The following is a 20,050-nucleotide window of genomic DNA, read 5'->3' as shown; positions in this document are numbered from 1 at the left end:
CTTACACATCTGTGAAGGCACCATTATGTTGAAAGGTACATACAGGTTTTGGAGCAACATATGTTGTCATCCAAGCAACGTTATCATGGACACCTCTGCTTATTCCAACAAGACAATGCCAAGCCACGTGTTATGTCAGCGTGGCTTTGTAGTAAAAGAGTGCGGGTACTTTCCTGGCCCGCCTGCAGTCTAGACCTGCCTCCCATCAAAAATGTGTGGAGCATTATGAAGCGTAAAATACGACCGCGGAGACCCCGGACTGTTGAACGACTAAAGCTCTACATAAAACAAGAATGGGAAAGAATTCCACTTTCAAAGCTTCAACAATTAATTTCCTCAGTTCCAAAACATTTACTGAGTGTTGTTAAAAAAGAAGTTGATGTAACACAGTGGTGAACATGCCCTTTACCAACTACTTTGGCACGTGTTGCAGCCATGAAATTCTAAGTGTATTATTTGCAAAAAAAAAATAAAGTTTATGAGTTTAAACATCAAATATCTTGTCTTTGTAGTGCATTTAACTGAATATGGGATGAAAAGGATTTGCAAATCATTGTATTCTGTTTATATTTACATCCAACACAATTTCCCAACTCATATGGAAACGGGGTTTGTATTTGGCTGTACTTGTTTAAATAAGAGCACCGTATTTTTCGGAGTATAAGTCGCTCTGGAGTATAAATCGCACCGGCCGAAAATGCATAATAAAGAAGGAAAAAAATATATATAAGTCGCACTGGAGTATAAGTTGCATTTTTTGGGGAAATGTATTTGATAAAACCCAACACCAAGAATAGACATTTGAAAGGCAATTTAAAATAAATAAAGAATAGTGAACAACAGGCTGAATAAGTGTACATTATATGAGGCATAAATAACCAACTGAGAAGGTGCCTGGTATGTTAACGTAACATATTATGGTAAGAGTCATTCAAATAACTATAACATATAGAACATGCTATACGTTTACCAAACAATCTGTCACTCCTAATCGCTAAATCCGATGAAATCTTATACGTCTAGTCTCTTACGTGAATGAGCTAAATAATATTATTTGATATTGGTGTGTTAATAATTTCACACATAAGTCGCTCCTGAGTATAAGTCTCACCCCCGGCAAAACCATGAAAAAAACTGCGACTTATAGTCCGAAAAATACGGTATATCTTGCCAGTGTTACTACAAAAATGTAATTTCTTTCAATGGCCATCTTTAAAAAAAAAGTAACAGTTTTTTAAAATTTGTCAGAAGGGCCAAACAGTTCTGTATAACAATTAGTTAATGATGTATTTTAAATTCTATTTAGAAGATCAAATCTGTACAATATATTTCCCAATTATTTTAAGTACTTTTGATAGCAACCGAATGATAATTAGTGGAGTGGGCATAGAGAAAACCAATTAAATGACGAGTATCTGAGCAGAGCATTGTAGTAAAATTAATTAAAAGATCAGGTTAGAAGTAAAAGTACCCTGGTCTTTTTCCTCACCTCGATATATTCTGTAGCTTTAAAGAGATAACCAGCCAGGCTGTGAGAAACTGCCAAGAGGAAACCCTTCAGCAGTGAATTGTATTATTGAAGACACCTCTTTAAAAAAAGGTGCACAGGTGGAGGATTTTCATGACTTACTCCCACTGGTGTCATTGCATTGCTATTCTGCATTGCTGTTGTCGTGCTAAACTTTGAACCGCGCGCTCAGCTTTCCTGCAACCTTCTTGTCTGAATGCCCGTCACCTTGTCGCAACTGATGAGTCACTTGCAAGCCGTGCCAGCTAAATGCAAATCAGAGGCGATTATACGCACATCTTTCAGTATTCTGTGTTTGTACTTATTCCCGTTTCCTGTCTTTTCAGGGAGTGCTTACAGAGAATGTATGGAAAATGGAACATGGGCCCTAAAGAGCAATTATTCAAACTGCGAGCCCATTTTGGAGGAGAAGGTAAGTGTTTTAGTGATGCATTGCTTCGTGTGCCTAGTTTCATTACATACCACCCACAAGAACTGCATTTCCTCACAATTAAACACATTTAGACTTATTTTTACGGAAGACTGAACTAATCTTTAAGTACAGTATATTTATGTTTCTATGAGCCCAGAGCCCTCAGGGAAAATATTGTCAAGCCGGCTGTAAGACAAGCGGCCCTATTGCCTCCTCCCTTCACGTCTCCCGATTCAAAGTGTATTTCTGGCTCTTGCTCCATTTTCCCAGATAAATTTAGACATCTTAGGACATTTGAAGTGTGTCAATGACATTTGTTTTCACCAAGCTTGGATGAAGATTTTAGGAAGGGCATGACAGAATAGCATCCTCAGAACTAACAGCACAATTACAAACTAAACACATCCCAGTAACACTCATTTTCTTTCAGTCCTGCAAAGATATATGAATATACTTTTTTGAGTAGTGACAACAAAATTAGGCATGATAATGTATACCGTATTTCCTTGAATTGCCGCCGGGGCGCTAATTAATTTAAAACCTCTTTTCACTCCTCGATTACCAAAGGCATGCGGTAAAAGTAAACATGCGCTAATTATTTTAAAACTTCTTCTCACTCCGGCCCTTACCAAAGGCATGCAGTAAAAATTTGAGTGTGATTTAAGCTTGGACTTTCAATCCTACTGAATAGCTCTTAATCTTCTTCCCTTAATGCGATTTAAAATTACCGGTATTGAAATCAGCCTCCTCCATTTTGAAAATGATGACAGGGGAAGTGTCACTCGTGATGTCACCGGTTTGACCAGGCGGTAATACTAAGTATGCCCTAATTATTTTGCGAAGCGAGTTTGACCCGGCAGTAATTCAAGGCAGGCGCATACTATATGCTCTGCGGCAATTCAAGGAAATACGGTATATCGGTATCGGTTGATATCGGAATCGGAATTAAGAGTTGGACAATATCGGAAAGTCGGATATCGGCAAATAAGTCATTATCGGACATCTCTAATCTCAATATTATTAATTTATTAAAGTGGACATTTTTAGAATAACAATCAATTTTGTCAATCAATCAATCAATGTTTATTTATATAGCCCCAAATCACAAATGTCTCAAAGGACTGCACAAATCATTACGACTACAACATCCTCGGAAGAACCCACAAAAGGGCAAGGAAAACTCACACCCAGTGGGCAGGGAGAATTCACATTCAGTGGGACGCCAGTGACAATGCTGACTATGAGAAACCTTGGAGAGGACCTCAGATGTGGGCAACCCCCCCCCCTCTAGGGGACCGAAAGCAATGGATGTCGAGCGGGTCTAACATGATACTGTGAAAGTTCAATCCATAGTGGCTCCAAGACAGCAGTGAGAGTCCCGTCCACAGGAAACCATCTCAAGCGGATCAGCAGCGTAGAGATGTCCCCAACCGATACAGGCGAGCGGTCCATCCTGGGTCCCGACGAGCGGTCCATCCTGGGTCTCGACTCTGGACAGTCAGTACTTCATCCATGGTCATCGGACCGGACCCCCTCCACAAGGGAGGGGGGGACATAGGAGAAAGAAAAGAAAAGAAGCGGCAGATCAACTGGTCTAAAAAGGAGGTCTATTTAAAGGCTAGAGTATACAGATGAGTTTTAAGGTGAGACTTAAATGCTTCTACTGAGGTAGCATCTCGAACTGTTACCGGGAGGGCATTCCAGAGTACTGGAGCCCGAATGGAAAACGCTCTATAGCCCGCAGACTTTTTTTGAGCTCTAGGAATCACTAATAAGCCGGAGTCTTTTGAACGCAGATTTCTTGCCGGGACATACGGTACAATACAATCGGCAAGATAGGCTGGAGCTAGACCGTGTAGTATTTTATACGTAAGTAGTAAAACCTTAAAGTCACATCTTAAGTGCACAGGAAGCCAGTGCAGGTGAGCCAGTACAGGCGTAATGTGATCAAACTTTCTTGTTCTTGTCAAAAGTCTAGCAGCCGCATTTTGTACCAACTGTAATCTTAATACAACAAACAAATTTTGTTTGTTGTATTACATTTTTTTGTATAGTATATGTACATCTGCATTATTGTATTTTGCAATAAGATTAGGATGACAATAAGTCCACTCATGCGCCTGATGCATGAGCGGATTTAGGAAGTTAAGCGCGTGTGTGTGTGTGTGTGTGTTTTCTTTTCAGAGAAAGTATCCCGTGCATTACAAGATAGCGCTGATCATCAACTACCTGGGCCATTGCATCTCTGTGGGAGCGCTATTAGTGGCCTTCATCCTCTTCCTCTGCTTAAGGCGAGTACATAAATAGTGCACAAACATCGCGACCTCTGAGCAAACAGTCGGGAACATTTGCCTGAAACTCTAAGGCCACCTCTTTCTTTGTCATTAAGTCGCTTATGTCCAATGAGTAGATTGGTGCAGATCCGCCCTGCATGCATATGTTCATTTTATAATCATTGCTTTCTCCTCCGAGCTATTTTCATTCTTTTCATGCCCTGCTTCAAACACATACACCTACACCTTCATGGACGGAGCTGTGCTGTTAAATCGATGCCAACCGCTGCCTGGGATTAGAGGCTCAAGTGGTCAATAGTTTGTTGGCGTTTCAAAAGATGGCCAATGCCCGTGCATGTGTACAACACGCTTGGATGTGGCCCGCTGTTCTACATGATGGGACATGCTCTGGAACAGCTTGGAAGCTTAAAAAACACTGCCTTGATTTTTTATTTTTTTTCGGCCCCAAACTATGTAATAAATGTCAAAAGATTGTTTCATTTGCGCTGTTATGTGATAGTACAATATAACAGCCGGTGATGTTTTTGTCAGCAATCATAACCTAGATCCATAAAAAAAACAAAATGGCCATTACACAGATAATTAACAAACTGACAATGTTAAAAAAGTATAGCCGGGGGGTCCAAACTTTTTTAAAGCCACAAACAGAAAAATACCTACGCGTGGTGACGTTAGCTGTGATGCTAACGGTACGGTGCGAGTGGTAATACGAGAGAGAGAAGGTGCGAATCTGGTAACAAATGAAGGAAGAATTAATTCCCAAGAAAAACAGCATCGTCCATCGTCTGGCGGTTGTTCGGCTTCAAGCGGGACGATGTTGAACAGACAAAAAGTAGCAGCACTGCTAATGTAGCCACATTTGAAAAGTCACTCGCTAGAGAATGAAGAGTGCTTGAAACTCTGCATGTCAAGATCTCTGTTCGGTGCCACATCAACAAAATGCCGAAGCAACCATTTCCACATCAACACCGTATGAAAAAAACAGTCAACAACAAAAGGAGATAACATCCGCAGGAACCTACCACATAGCGAAACACATACACTATTTGATTTCCTATTATGCAGCTCATTTTTATTTGACAATTATTAAAATATCTTCTGTGACATCATGCACATGTGCACTTTATCTGTTTTAAACAAATGTAGTGGTGTTCTGTACAAAAAGTGCACTTTAATTTGGTGTTGTTTTGATATGTCATCTTAGTGACATCATTCACAAAAGTGCAAGATTGCCAGAGACATTTTAAAATGTCTCTGACAATCTTGCACTTTCTGTTTTGGAAATGACATAATAACTGTTTAATAAATACAGTTTTGTTCAATTGACTTAGTTGTGATATCCCTCTCTGCATGGAAGTTTAAAATGTGCATATATTGTTAATGCAGTATGAACAAGAAGGTTTTATTGTAGACTCATAGAATCCTCATACTGCTGTGATTATATGCATCAAGTGTTCATTCAAGGCTAAGGCAAAATATTGAGATATATATCGTGTATGGTGACATGGCCTAAAAATATCGAGATATTAATAAAAGGCCATATTGCCCAGCCCTACCCCAGACCCACCCTTTGGACTCTTAATGCCATGATTTTAATAGTCCGGCCCGCGTGTGCACAGATTTTCCTCCATGGGGCCCCCAGAGCTAAAATTAGTTTGAAACCCCCATTCTATACACACAATAAATGGGGAAACTCATTTTAGATCGAGGGCCACATGGAGAAAATCTACTCCCAAGTGGTAAAATCACGACACGATAATTAGAAAATAAAGACAACTTCAGATTGTTTTCTTTGTTTAGAAAAACAACAAGCACATTCTGAAAATGTACAAATCATAATGTTGTTGTTGGTTGGTTTTTTTACACTTACATATTGCGGTTAATAGTATTCCATCTTTGTTTGTCATTATTTATACTAAATCATGTGATAATGCAAAGTCAACTCTTTGGTGTTAATTTTCAATCTATCAAGATAAAAAAAATAATATAAAAATTGCAGGATTTAATTAATGTAGTTTGCTCATTTTCCTTGACTGGTACACTAACATTTGTTTTTTTTTGTTGTTGTTGTTTTTTTTACATATGTAGCGTAGGTCGTGAGTTCATACCAAAGACTATAAAAATGGGACCTATTACCTCCCTGCTTGGCACTCAGCATCAAGGGTTGGAATTGGGGGTTAAATCACCAAAAATTATTCCCGAGCGTGGCCACTGCTGGTGCTCACTGCTCCCTTCACCTCCCAGGGGGTGAGGGTGAAGGGTCAAAGGCAGAAAATAATGATTGGTAAGAAAAAAAAAATCTACAAAGATCATACTTTCCAAATTTGAGACCTTCGATTTCGGGAGGTGGGGTTGGGGGTGAGAGCGTGGTTGGGGGTGTGGCTAAGAGGGGAGGAGTATATTTACAGCTAGAAAAGTGCAGATTGGATTTTAACCTACTTAAAACATGATATGAAAAATATATATTTATTGTGAGAAATCATTAGGATGATCGGTGTTTCCACAAAGATAAATATCATTAATTATTAATAATAGCATAGAGTTAAAGGTAAATTGAGCAAATTGGCTATTTCTGGCAATTTATTTAAGTGTGTATCAAACTGGTAGCCCTTAGAAGTAGCTTTTGGTTTCAAAAAGTTTGGTGACCCCTGCCGTAGATGTTACTGTCACATATATGCATGTACAGTAGATGGCAGTATTGTCCTGTTTACGAGTGTCACAACATTGCTGTTTACGGCAGACGCACTGCTTTACGGTAGACAAAAACGTGACTGCTGTTGTTGTGTGCTGTTACTGCGCTGGGAGGTCGTTCATGAAACTGCCTAACAATAAACCCACATAAGAAACCAAGAACTTGCCCTCGTTCATTCTACAGTTACGACGTCATTGGGCAGGCTCGCTGTTTATATCGCGGGAAAGCGGACGTGAAAACAGGCTGTCGACACGTCACTCAGGTCCGCTAGGAGCTGCAGGGGGCGTGGCCTCCAGCTCCGCCTGAATTTCGGGAGATTTTCGGGAGAAAATTTGTCCCGGGAGGTTTTCGGGAGAGGCGCTGAATTACGTGAGGCTCCCGGAAAATCCGTGAGGGTTGGCAAGTATGACAAAGATACACTAAATTGCAATTGCGACATCCAGTGGACACATTTAGAACAGCAGTTTCTTTCATTCAAAAATGTTGGCTCATTTTTATACTTAAAAAACTCAGCCCTGATGTAAACAAATAATATGCATTCGTTGGGTAACTGATCCTGGACTAGAAATGTAGATCAAGAGGGGAAAAAAAGGTAGATATTTGGATCAGGTGGTGCGTTTTGAAAGATAGCGAGCGCTGACTTCATCAGTGCAAAGGCTAGGTGTCCCAATAATTATGCCCCATCCGTCTTCTTAGGAGCATCCGATGTCTCCGCAACATCATCCACTGGAACCTGATCACCACATTCATCCTGAGGAACGTCATGTGGTTCCTGCTGCAGCTCATAGACCACAACATCCACGAGAGCAACGAGGTGAGCACGATGTTCAGTTTTTTTCCCCCCATGTCAGCACACGTTTCATCTACGACGTAATTTTATTTAATTTTTTTCCTTCCTAGCCATGGTGCCGCATAATCACGACCATATACAACTACTTTGTGGTCACCAACTTCTTCTGGATGTTCGTGGAGGGCTGTTACCTCCACACTGCCATTGTGATGACCTACTCCACGGACAAGCTGCGAAAGTGGGTCTTCCTCTTCATCGGCTGGTGTAAGTGGACACAGACACAGAAACAGACACGCCCCCTGTAAGGTTAGGCGCAGGTTAAATTAGGGTAAACACCATCTTTTAAACATGCGGGCATGTGGCCGAAAATTATTCCGTCGCGTCACGTTCCCCGAATCACGAAAGCACCCGTGACCTTTTTGCTGGCCCTCTCCAAGGAGCTTTTTTTTGTTAGCAGATGGTGTTTACTCTGTTGCCATGGTAATGGGAACATTTAACGTTTCCTTTTCATAGGCATGCTAGCGTCTTCAGCAGCCTGTAATCTCATATTTCACACATCAGCTAACAAGTACATTACAGGAGATGATGATGTAAGTGTTGCATGGTACTGTACTTACTGTATGCTGTGTAGTTTTCTTTTATAAATTACATTTAAGACATGCCCTAAAGTTTGTGGTGACAATGCTTTGAAAGGCATAACTCAACTTTTGGGTTAAATAATTCAACCCAATCTGCGATGAGCTGGCGACTTGTCCAGGGTGTACGCCGCCTTCCGCCCGATTGTAGCTGAGATAGGCACCAGCGCCCCCCGCGACTCCAAAGGGAATAAGCGGTAGAAAAATGGATGGATGTATGGAATTCAACCCAACAGTTTGGTTGGGAATAACCCAACATTAAGTTATTATATAACTCAACTTTTTGGTCAAGTAATTCAACACAAAAGTCTGGTTGCATACCAGATGTCCACAACATTTTAGAATTATTAGACAAATTGTCAATGACTACACACTAAAAAATGCTGGGTTATTTTGATAACCCAATTTAAGAGTTGCGAGTGTTTGGTCAAATTTTGGGGTTATATTTCTGAAGAGAAATCCATTTTTTGGTTATAAGGGTATTGTTTTAACTCAATGTCTGGGTTTCCAAAACTATGAACCATTTTTGGTTTGTTTTTCAATGAGTAACGCATTTTCGTTAAAAGGCTTGTTTTATTAAAAAGGTACTTTTTTCTTGAAGGGATCTTTATTAAGGACTAATATCATTAACATTATTTACAATCACACATCTTATGTACATGGAAATATTTTACCATGAACTACTATGACCATATAAGGCAATTCTTGTATATATTTTGCTTTAGAGTATATCTTAATGGAATAAAAAGTATTTTGATTAGTAGTTGGGAAGGAGTAAGACAAACCAGCAGTACAATTTATAATTTTTAACCAAATATAAACCTGGCGTTTTTCCTTCTCTGTACATCGGTCCATGTATGGTTCTTACAAGAACCTTCTGCACTGTAGTGTTATGGTTGGCAGGAGGGAGTTGACGGCACAGATGCAAGGGGGCAGTATAGCTCTATGATTTATTATATATATATATATATATATATATATATATATATATATATATATATAAACAATATATATCGAAGGTCCTGAGGGATCTTCCTGTGTGGAGTTTGCATGTTCTCCTCGTGACTGCGTGGGTTCCCCCCGAGTACTCCCGCTTCCTACCACCTCCAAAGACATACCCCCGGGGGTAGGTTGATTGGCAACACTAAAATAGCCCTAATGTGTGAATGTGAGTGTGAATGTTGTCTGTCTATCTGTGTTAGCCCTGTGAAGAGGTGGCGACTTGTCCAGGGTGTACCCCGCCTTCCGCCCGATTGCCTCCAGCGGCCCCCGCGACCCTAAAAGGGATAAGCGGTAGGAAATAGATGGATGGATATTGGGTCAAGGAGCGCGAAATTGCACGATCCAATAGTTGGGATTGGAATAACCCAAAACTGTAGTGAGCATAACTCAGCTTTTGTGTTAAATACTTTCGACCCAGGAGTTGGGTTGTGAAACACCAAACATAGAGTTAGCATAACTCAACTTTTGGGTTCAATAATTAAATGCAAAAGTTGGATGGAAAAATTTCACCCAAAATGTTGAGTTAAAATAACTCAAATAAGGGGTTTGTCCTTTTCTGAACCAGCAGTTAGGTTATATTTGGGTTATTTTGATGACCCGATTTATGAGTTGCAAGTGTTGGGTCAAATTATAGAGTTATTTTTATGAGGAGCAATCCATTTTTTGGTTATAGGGGTATTATTTTAACTCAATGTCTGGGTTTTCAAAACTATGAACCATTTTTAGGTTGTTTTTCGGTAAAAGGCTTGTTTTATTTAAAAAGTACTTTATTAAGGACTAATCTCATTAACATTATTTACAATCACACATCTTATGTACATGGAAATATTTGAGCATGAACTACTATGACCGTACACTGCAATTCTTGTAAGAAATGTCATTCATATTTTGCTTTAGAGTATATATCAATTGAATAAAAAAAAATGTGATCAGTATTTGTAGCTGAGATAGGCGCAAATAAATGTGTGAGGACTTGATGAGTTAAACCAGCAGTACGATTTATAATTTTTAAACAACTATTGGGTCAAGGAGCGCTACATTACACAACCCAATAGTTGGGTCTGGAATAACCCAACATTATAGTGAGCATAACTCAGCTTTTGTGTTAAATACATTCAACCCAATAGTTGGGTTAAGAATCAAACAACATTGAGTTAGAATAACTCAACTTTTGGGTTAAATAATTCAATGCAAAAGTTGGATGGAAAAAATTAATCCAAAATGTTGAGTTAAAATTACTCAAATAAGGTGTTTGTCCTTTTCTGAACCAGCAGTTGGGCTAAATTTGGGTTATTTTGATAACCAAATTTATGAGTTAATTTTATGAAGAAAAATAATTTTTTTGGCTTATAAAGGTTATGATTGTACTAAATTTCTGGGTTTTTAAAACTCTGAACCATTTTTGGGTTGTTTTTCAATGAATAACGCATTTTTGGGTAAAAGGCTTTTTAAATTAAAAAAGGTACTTTTTTCTTGAAGGGAATTTTATTAAGGATTTATTTCATTAACATTATTAGAATCATGCATCTTATGTACATGAAAATATTTGAGCATGAACTACTACAACCATATTCAGCAATTATTGTAAAAAAATTTCACTCGTATTTTGCTTTTGAGTATTTTTAAATGGAATAAAAATAATTCTGATCAGTAGTGGGGAAGGAATAGGACAAACCAGCAGTAAAATTTATCATTTTTAGCCAACTATTGGGTCTATTGAGCTACCCAATAGTTGGGTGTGAAATAACCCAACATTGTAGTGAGCATAACTCAGCTTTTGTGTTGAATAAATGCAACTCAATAGTTGGGTTATGAATCAACCAACATTGAGTTAGCATAACTCAACTTTTCGGTTAAATAATTCAATCCAATAGTTTGGTTGGGAATAACCCAACATTAAGTTATCAAAACTCATATTTTGGGTTGAATAATTTAACGCAAAAGTTGGGTTGAAAAACTGTACCCAAAATGTTGAGTTAAAATAACTCAAATAAGGGGTTTGTCCTTGTCTGAACCAGCAGTTGGGTTGAAATCGGGTTATATTTCAACCCAACATTTTTTTGTGTGTAACGGACAATGACGCTTCCAACTTTGCTCGCTAAGCCACTCCTCCTTGTCGTCAAAGTTTTGCGAAAGATCAGCAATCACTCGCTCAAATTTCAGACAAAATTATCACATCTATCTTTCTCGATGCTGAAAATCTGACACAGCGATCACTTAAGAGACAAGTCATAGAAAATGGATGGATGGATTGATGGATGGAAAAATTTGCCAGACCAGATATGTATATTTGTTCTCCCGCGCTCATGAACAAATAACGATGACGGCATGCATCGTAACCAATTTTCCCTCCAATTGTTCATATGTGTGAGCAAACGCCAAAACTCCTTGAGCATTCATTGGCGCACATGTGCGTGACGGAACACGTGCACACTGTTATGCGCTTATGTTTTTATTAGATTTTGTGCGCAGAGGACGTGTGAGCAGTGTGCAATTGCACAGGCACCTTAGAGGGAACATTGACTGTAACTCTGTTTTCCTAACACATCCCAAAACAGGCTTTGTTACTCGTCTTAAAATAAAGTCCGATAAAACAAAAGTAAAGTTTATGAAAGTGCATAATAGCACTTAGATTCACAAAGTGTTCTAGCGAGTTTTCAGTCTTAAAGTTTTAATTTCCTCAGAGAGCGGCGCTGTGGTCACGTTATATATATAATATAAATTATTATTATTCGGCGGACCAGCATCTCCAGGCTGTACCTTCAGGTGTAAAAAAGGCATACATAGACATTGTTGTGTAGTTCCCTGAAAAGAAGCTTGACATTTCCTATCTATGTCCCAGACAATGTATGTATTCTTTCTGATTAAAAAAGGAAGAAGAAAGGCTAAGGGAAACAGGAGTCAAGAACATGTGATTAAATTGAATAACAGATGCCACTGTACATCACTGGGGGTGACAGTCGGGTTGATGATATTGTTCTCACCAAAGTGACCTACATGTTTATGCTCAGACGGCTGCGTCACCGTTTGTCCTTTAAAAATAAAATTGCTTTTTTTAACCGTTAACCTCCCCATTAGACTGGAACAGTGACACATCATAACTGGTTATACTGGCGTATGTAATTGGCATGTGCCATCCATCCATTTACTACCGCTTATTCACTTTGGGGTTGGAATACATAATAAACCTCTAGTCATGCATTAGTTGTATGTTATGATCATACTTGCCAACCTTGAGACCTCCGATTTCGAGTGGTGGGGGCGTGGTCGGGTCATGTTCTCTTGACCGCTCTGATCCATAGTAAAGCTTCACCTCCGGGAATTTCAAACAAGGAATCACCGTGTGTTTGTGTGGCTAAAGGCTAAAGCTTCCCAACTCCGTCTTTTGTACTTTGACTTCTCCATTATTAATTGAACAAATTGCAAAAGATTCAGCAACACAGATGTCCAGAAAACTGTTTAATTGCGCGATGAAAAGAGACGACTTTTAGCCGCAAGTGGTGCTGCGCTAATATGTCCTGACAGTCCGTGACGTCACGCGCACGCCTCATCATTTCGCGACGTTTTCAACAAGAAACTCCGCGGAAAAATTAAAATTGCAATTTAGTAAACTAAACCGGCCATATTGACATGTGTTACAATGTTAATATTTCATCATTGATATATAAACTATCAGACTGCGTGGTCGGTAGTAGTGGGTTTCAGTAGGCCTTTAATTCACATTCAGCCAGTACTTGCAACTTGATGCTCTTGTTTGCGTCGTACAGTCAGTTTATCCTTGCTGCAATCGCGCCACTCCAAGATAATGTACGACAGATCAGCTGTGGGGATATGAATGAATGAATGAATCTTGCAGAACTTGGTCTTCACAGATGTTAGGTGGCCTACATGCGGTGGGTGTCCATTAGGCGAAAACAAATGCCTAACTTATATGTGCTACCTTTGTTGACAACATTGCCATGGGTAGTCTCTGCCAGCGTAGTGTTCTCCTCTGTAGCTGCTCCGTCAAACTTGCTGCTGCTGAAGCCGGCTCCAGCAGCCCAGAGCAAGCTGCCTGTAACCCACAAGCCATCATCCTGTCACATCAAGGCTGGCTCCATGACCCCAGGGGCAGGATTTGGACAACCGCTTCAGTGTCGAGACTAACCTAGAATGATTGTTGTCGATGTAGCATTCATTCTAGCGGCACCATCCTGGAGAAAGTGTTTTGCTTTAAGATGGTATTTTAAACTTGATGAGCGCTGATGATAAAATACGTTGCTTGACCAACAGGTAGGGATGTAAAAATATAGAGATTTACTTTAAAAAGAGAAGTTTGGGATACTTTTCTTCGTCTAGCTCTTCGTCTAGAGCTAGACGAAGTGGCTGGGGAGAGGGAAGTCTGGGCTTCCCTGCTTAGGCTGCTGCCTCCGCGACCCAACCTCGGATAAGCGGAAGATGATGGATGGATGGGATACTTTTCGTGTTGCATTATTTGTATTGGACTTTATTAAAAAACAAGTATTTTTTTTTTTGTAATAAATACATTTATCAGAGCTGTTATCTATTTTATAAAGAGATGTAGGTAATCATAGAACTGGCATCCAATGTAATTAAAAAAGTATTGATTTTGATTCGAGAACCAATCAATCAAAGTTTATTTATACAGCCCTTAATCACAAGTGTCTCAAAGGGCTGCACAAGCCACAATGACATCCTCTGCTCAGAGCCCACATTAGGGCAAGAAAAAACTCAACCCAATGGGATACGATGAGAAACCTTGGAGGGCACCGCAGAAGTGGGGCGTCGAACTCACTTTAGCTCAGGGGCCGCATGGAGGAAAATCTATTCACCCGTGGGCCGGACGTGTAAAAATCACAGCGTGATAACTTCAAATTACAACTACGACAACTTCGGATGGTTTTCCTTGTTTTACTTTGGCCCAAAATAAAACAAGCACTTTCTGAAAATGTACAAATCACACTTCAAGTTAGTTGAAAATGCAAAATGGTGCCGTTTCAAAAACACCACGAAGAACACAATGACTTTAATCTCAGTGTATCTACAAAGCAATTAAACTTGAAGTCATAGCCCATCTAGGATGGAACACAAAACAAAATAAAGCATAAATACCTCATTTGTCATTTCCACTCTTTACTTTCTTTAAATTCTCACAGAAGACAAATCTTTCCACAGAACTGTATCAATGGGCAGTGTCTCATGCAGCATATGAAGTGTTTATTTTACTTCTGTTGCTTGGTAGACTTTTTGCTTGCCTAACAGAATTGCTTTTGCGACACCCAGTGGACACGTTTAGAACAGCAGTTCATTTCATTTAAAAATGCATCTTTTTTACAATTTTACACTTAGCAAAGTCATCTTGCAGGCTGCATTCAACCGCATGTTCGACATCCCTGGATACATGTATGCATGTATCCTAGGGGTGTGCATCACTACCTTAAATGCCGATCCAACATGGATCTAGATATATGGGTTACGATACATTTTAACCCTTGTGTAATGTTTATATTGTTGTTACTCAGCCAGCGTTTGTGGGTCTGATGGACCCCTTGCATTTTGTGGCTTTTAATGCCTCACAATCAAACACTCTTATGTTAAAATACTGAACTGATGTTTACCTTATTCCAATAAACAACTGTTCAGTATTTTAACCGAACAGATGTTTACCTTATCCCAATAAACATCTGTTAAGTATTTTAAGGTAAAAATGTTTGATTGTGAGGCATTAAAAGCCACAAAATGCAACGGGTCCGTCAGGCCCACAAAGGCTGGCCGAGTAACAACAATTTAAACGTTGCACGGAGAATTTCTCTGCCAGGTTCTGCATCCCACAGCTATTCTTCTTTTGTGTTTCTGCACCTGCGGTTCCCACACAAGGTTGCAATATTGTTTGTCAACACTGCCTGCTCTCATTTTCTCGCACATTTGACCCTCTGATGTTCTGTGTACCTACACTCTGTGATCCTCCGTCTAGGCTTTCTCTCTGTGTGTGTGTGTGTGTGTGTGTGTGTGTGTGTGTGTGTGTGTGTGTGTGTGTGTGTGTGTGTGTGTGTGTGTGAGTGTGTGTGTGTGTGTGTGTGTGTGTGTGTGTGTGTGTGTGTGTGTGTGTGTGTGTGTGTGTGTGTGTGTGTGTGTGTGTGTGTGTGTGCGTGTGGTACACAGAATATCAATTTCCACATCTTTATTTGTAATAGAAATGTGTAGGGGGGTGTATGGTGTGTGGTCATTAAATATGTATTCTGATATATGTTCCATCCATCCATTTCCTACCGCTTATTTTCCTTTTGGGGTTGCGGAGGGCGCTGGTGCCTATCTCAGCTACAATTGCGCGGAAAACGGGGTACACCCTGGACAAGTCGCCACCTTATTGCAGGGCCAACACAGATAGACAGACAACATTCACACTCACATTCACACACTAGGGCCAATTTAGTGTTGCCAATCAACCTATCCTCAGGTGCATGTCTTTGGAGGTGGGAGGAAGCCGGAGGACCCGGAAGGAACCCACGCAGTCATGGGGAGATCATGCAAACTCCACAGTACTACTCAGGACCTTCGTATTGTGAGGCACATGCACCAACCCCTGCTCCACCGTGGTGCCCAGGATTCAAGATGTTCATAATTATAATAACCCTTCATCATAATTATTGTTCTGTGTACTTTGTGAACCCTTGTATTATTCAGTCTAAGACATTGTTCAAACTACAAGTGTTTACAAAGTACACAGAACAATAATTATGATGAAGGGCTCAAGATGTTCATCATAATTATAGTTCTGTGTACTTTGTGAACACTTGTAGTTTGAACAGTCTTTTAAACTGAATTATATCGGTGCTATTTTTGATTTATTTGCTTAATCCATTACATAATTTAATTTCACATACTGATATGCTAAAGGTTTTAGGTGTTGTACGAGCATACAAATGTTTTAAATTCAATTTTCCTAATGCACATAGTGCAAGATACAGTAAAGTGTCACAAAGTAAACTAAACAGCAGCTTTAGCGTATAAGCTCAAAACCATTCTGCTGGTTACTGTGCAGATACTATTTTAAAACTGTCGGAAGAAGGGTTGTCCTGATCCGATATTTGGATCGGATCGGCTGCCGATATTTGCCAAAAAATGCGTATCGGCAAGGCATGGGAAAATGCCGATCCAGATCCAGTTTTAAAAAAAAAACCCGGTCCTTGTTTTTCAACTCACCTATTTAAATATTACATTCCACTCTGGTGGCAGAGGGGTTAGTGCGTCTGCCTCACAATACGAAGGTCCTGCAGTCCTGGGTTCAAATCCAGGCTTGGGATCTTTCTGTGTGGAGTTTGCATGTCCTCCCCGTGAATGCGTGGGTTCCCTCCGGGTACTCTGGCTTCCTCCCACTTCCAAAGACATGCACCTGGGGATAGGTTGATTGGCAACACTAAATTGGCCCTAATGTGTGAATGTGAGTGTGAATGTTGTCTGTCTATCTGTGTTGGCCCTGCGATGAGGTGGCGACTTGTCCAGGGTGTACCCCGCCTTCCGCCCGATTGTAGCTGAGATAGGCGCCAGCGCCCCCCGCGACCCCGAAAGGGAATAAGCGGTAGAAAATGGATGGATGGATGGATTCCACTCTTCTGCTGCTCCCTAAGCTCCGTTCCGTTTTTCCAGCACACCTTCAGCACATCCACAGGTCTGTGTCCTAACTCTTAAGACGACCATGTGAATTAAAAGTTACGGTAAAAATGTCAGCTGGGTGGGATTATTTTACCCTACAAAACTAAAAAAATTAAGATAGTGTAGCCCAGTGTCCTGTGTTCGCATATTCTGTGTACTTGTATAATAAAATAATAAAGAGGAGTCATGAGAGCAGTTCCGGTCTCCACCACTTATTTAATGTTCTCTCCTTTACACCTTCTTCAACAACCCACCTTTATAGACCTCTTATGTCACAGCCCTACGGCAACTCTGGAGGGACAAAACTCCTCCTCCTTACCTAACATTCTCTGGTAACTTGGGACACCCTGAACTGTTTGTTACATACGTCACCCCCCTCAATTTGAAACGTCCCTGTTTCCATCCATCCATCCATTTTCTACCGCTTATTCCCTTTCGGGGTCGCGGGGGGCGCTGGCGCCTATCTCAGCTACAATCGGGCGGAAGGCAGGGTACACCCTGGACAAGTAGCCACCTCATCGCAGGGCCAACAGAGATAGACAGACAACATTCACACTCACATTCACACACTAGGGCCAATTTAGTGTTGCCAATCAACCTATCCCCAGGTGCATGTCTTTGGAAGTGGGAGGAAGCCGGAGTACCCGGAGGGAACCCACGCATTCACGGGGAGAACATGCAAACTCCACACAGAAAGATCCCGAGCCTGGATTTGAACCCAGGACTGCAGGACCTTCGTATTGTGAGGCAGACGCACTAACCCCTCTGCCACCGTGAAGCCCACGTCCCTGTTTCATTACAAACAAAATAGTTAACAAACAAGGGGAAATAAAACAGAGAAAAACAAATTCACAATCTTAATGCACACAACAAATCAACAATATTTTTAACTGATCCACACTGTATTGTATACTCCAGTACTCTGGAATGCCCTCCCGGTAACAGTTCGAGATGCCACCTCAGTAGAAGCATTTAAGTATCACCTTAAAACTCATTTGCATACTCTAGCCTTTAAAAAGACTCCCTTTTTAGACCAGTTGATCTGCCGTTTCTTTTCTTTTTCTCCTATGTCCCACTCTCCCTTGTGGAGGGGGTCCGGTCCGGTCCGATCCGGTGGCCATGTACTGCTTGCCTGTGTATCGGCTTGGGACATCTCTGCGCTGCTTTTCCGCCTCCGCTTTGGATGGTTTCCTACTGGCTCCGCTGTGAACGGGACTCTCGTTGCTGTGTTGGATCCGCTTTGGACTGGACTCTCGCGGCTGTGTTGGATCCATTATGGATTGAACTTTCACAGTATCATGTTAGACCCGCTTGACATTCATTGCTTTCGTCCTCTCCAAGGTTCTCATAGTCATCATTGACTGGGTGTGAGTTTTCCTTGCCCTTATGTGGGCCTACCAAGGATGTCATAGTGGTTTGTGTTGTGGTTTGTGCAGCCCTTTGAGACACTAATGATTTAGGGCTATATAAGTAAACATTGATTGATTTATTTATTGATTGATTGATTGCATAGGCAAGCACAATGGCCCCTCAAAACATGCAAAAACTTGCAGATGCGAAGGAGGTCGCTCCAATCGCCCCCTGTGAGATAGTTCGATTATGCGAGGGAGGTTGCCCGCAGTGAGATAGTCCAATTGTGCGCAGGAGGTTACCCCAGTCACCCCCTGCGAGATAGTCTCATTGTGCGCAGGAGGTCGCCCCAGTGACCCCCTGCGAGATAGTCTGATTATGACGCTCCATCATGCCATCAGACTTGGGGTTATAGGCAGTGGTGCGTGTCCTTTTTTTTTCTTCGTATTTCAAGCAACTGGCAATGTTTAATTGAAGGGGAAACACCCTGGGGCCCCTCAACCCCCCATGGGAACCTCCGGGCCACATCCAGAATGTCCATGACCACCCTCCGGAGGGGCCAAAAAACCTGGGACCCCCCATGGGAACTTTTGGGCCACATCCAGAATATCCATGACCACCCTCCAACTGCCTCGCACCAGCTGAGAAACTTTCGCTCCTGTCGCCAGTGAAGGGAGCAGTTAAAAAAAAAGTCAATATTTTTGACATTCATACCGTGTGAGTGTCTGTCAAACAGCGCCTTGCCGGGCTTAAAAAGGTCCTCCTTACCAAACCACATGTCTGCAAAATAACCAGGAAGCTTAGCAGCAAACTATATGCGTGCATATAACTGGAAACTCACGAGTCAATCAATCAATCAATGTTTATTTATATAGCCCTAAATCACAAATGTCTCAAAGGACTGTACAAACCACTATGACTACGACATCCTTGGAAGAACCCACATAAAGGCAAGGAAAACCAACACCCAGTGGGACGCCAGTGACAATGATGACTATGAGAAACCTTGGAGAGGACCTAAAATGTGGGCAACCCCCCCCCCCCTCAGCGGGTCTAACATGATACTGTGAAAGTTCAATCCATAGTGGCTCCAATACAGCCGCGAGAGTTCAGTTCAAAGCGGATCCAAGACAGCAGCGAGAGTCCCGTCCACAGGAAACCATCCCAAGCGGAGGCGGATCAGCAGCGTAGAGATGTCCCCAACCGATACACAGGCGAGCGGTCCATCCTGGGTCCCGACGAGTGGTCCATCCTGGGTCTCGACTCTGGACAGCCAGTACTTCATCCATGGTCATCGGACAGGACCCCCTCCACAAGGGAGGGGGGACAGAGGAGAAAAAAAAAAGAAGCGGCAGATCAACTGGTCTAAAAAGGAGGTCTATTTAAAGGCTAGAGTATACAAATGAGTTTTAAGGTGAGACTTAAATGCTTCTACTGAGGTAGCATCTCGAACTGTTACCGGGAGAGCATTCCAGAGTACTGGAGCCCGAACGGAAAATGCTCTATAGCCCGCAGACTTTTTTTGGGCTTTAGGAATCTTTTGAAAGCAGATTTTTTGCCGGGACATATGGTACAATACAATCGTCAAGATAGGATGGAGCTAAACCGTGTAGTATTTTATACGTAAGTAGTAAAACCTTAAAGTCACATCTTAAGTGCACAGGAAGCCAGTGCAGGTGAGCCAGTACAGGCGT

The 20,050-nt window shown here is 41.3% G+C and overlaps 1 protein-coding gene across 1 annotated transcript in view; it reads left to right on the top strand.

The window, feature by feature from the left end:
- LOC133568551 (corticotropin-releasing factor receptor 2) overlaps positions 1 to 20,050 on the top strand; it is a 170,460-nt gene that overhangs the window by 119,720 nt on the left and 30,690 nt on the right. Inside the window, exons 3-6 of the mRNA XM_061920556.1 lie at positions 1,855 to 1,940; positions 4,125 to 4,231; positions 7,623 to 7,740; positions 7,827 to 7,980. Of these exons, the coding sequence (XP_061776540.1) occupies positions 1,855 to 1,940; positions 4,125 to 4,231; positions 7,623 to 7,740; positions 7,827 to 7,980 (465 nt within the window). The remainder of the gene's footprint in view (positions 1 to 1,854; positions 1,941 to 4,124; positions 4,232 to 7,622; positions 7,741 to 7,826; positions 7,981 to 20,050) is intronic.

The sequence above is a fragment of the Nerophis ophidion genome, linkage group LG14, assembly GCF_033978795.1.
Source record: "Nerophis ophidion isolate RoL-2023_Sa linkage group LG14, RoL_Noph_v1.0, whole genome shotgun sequence".
Classification (NCBI taxonomy): Eukaryota; Metazoa; Chordata; class Actinopteri; order Syngnathiformes; family Syngnathidae; genus Nerophis; species Nerophis ophidion.
This window is presented reverse-complemented; position numbering and strand designations above follow the sequence as displayed.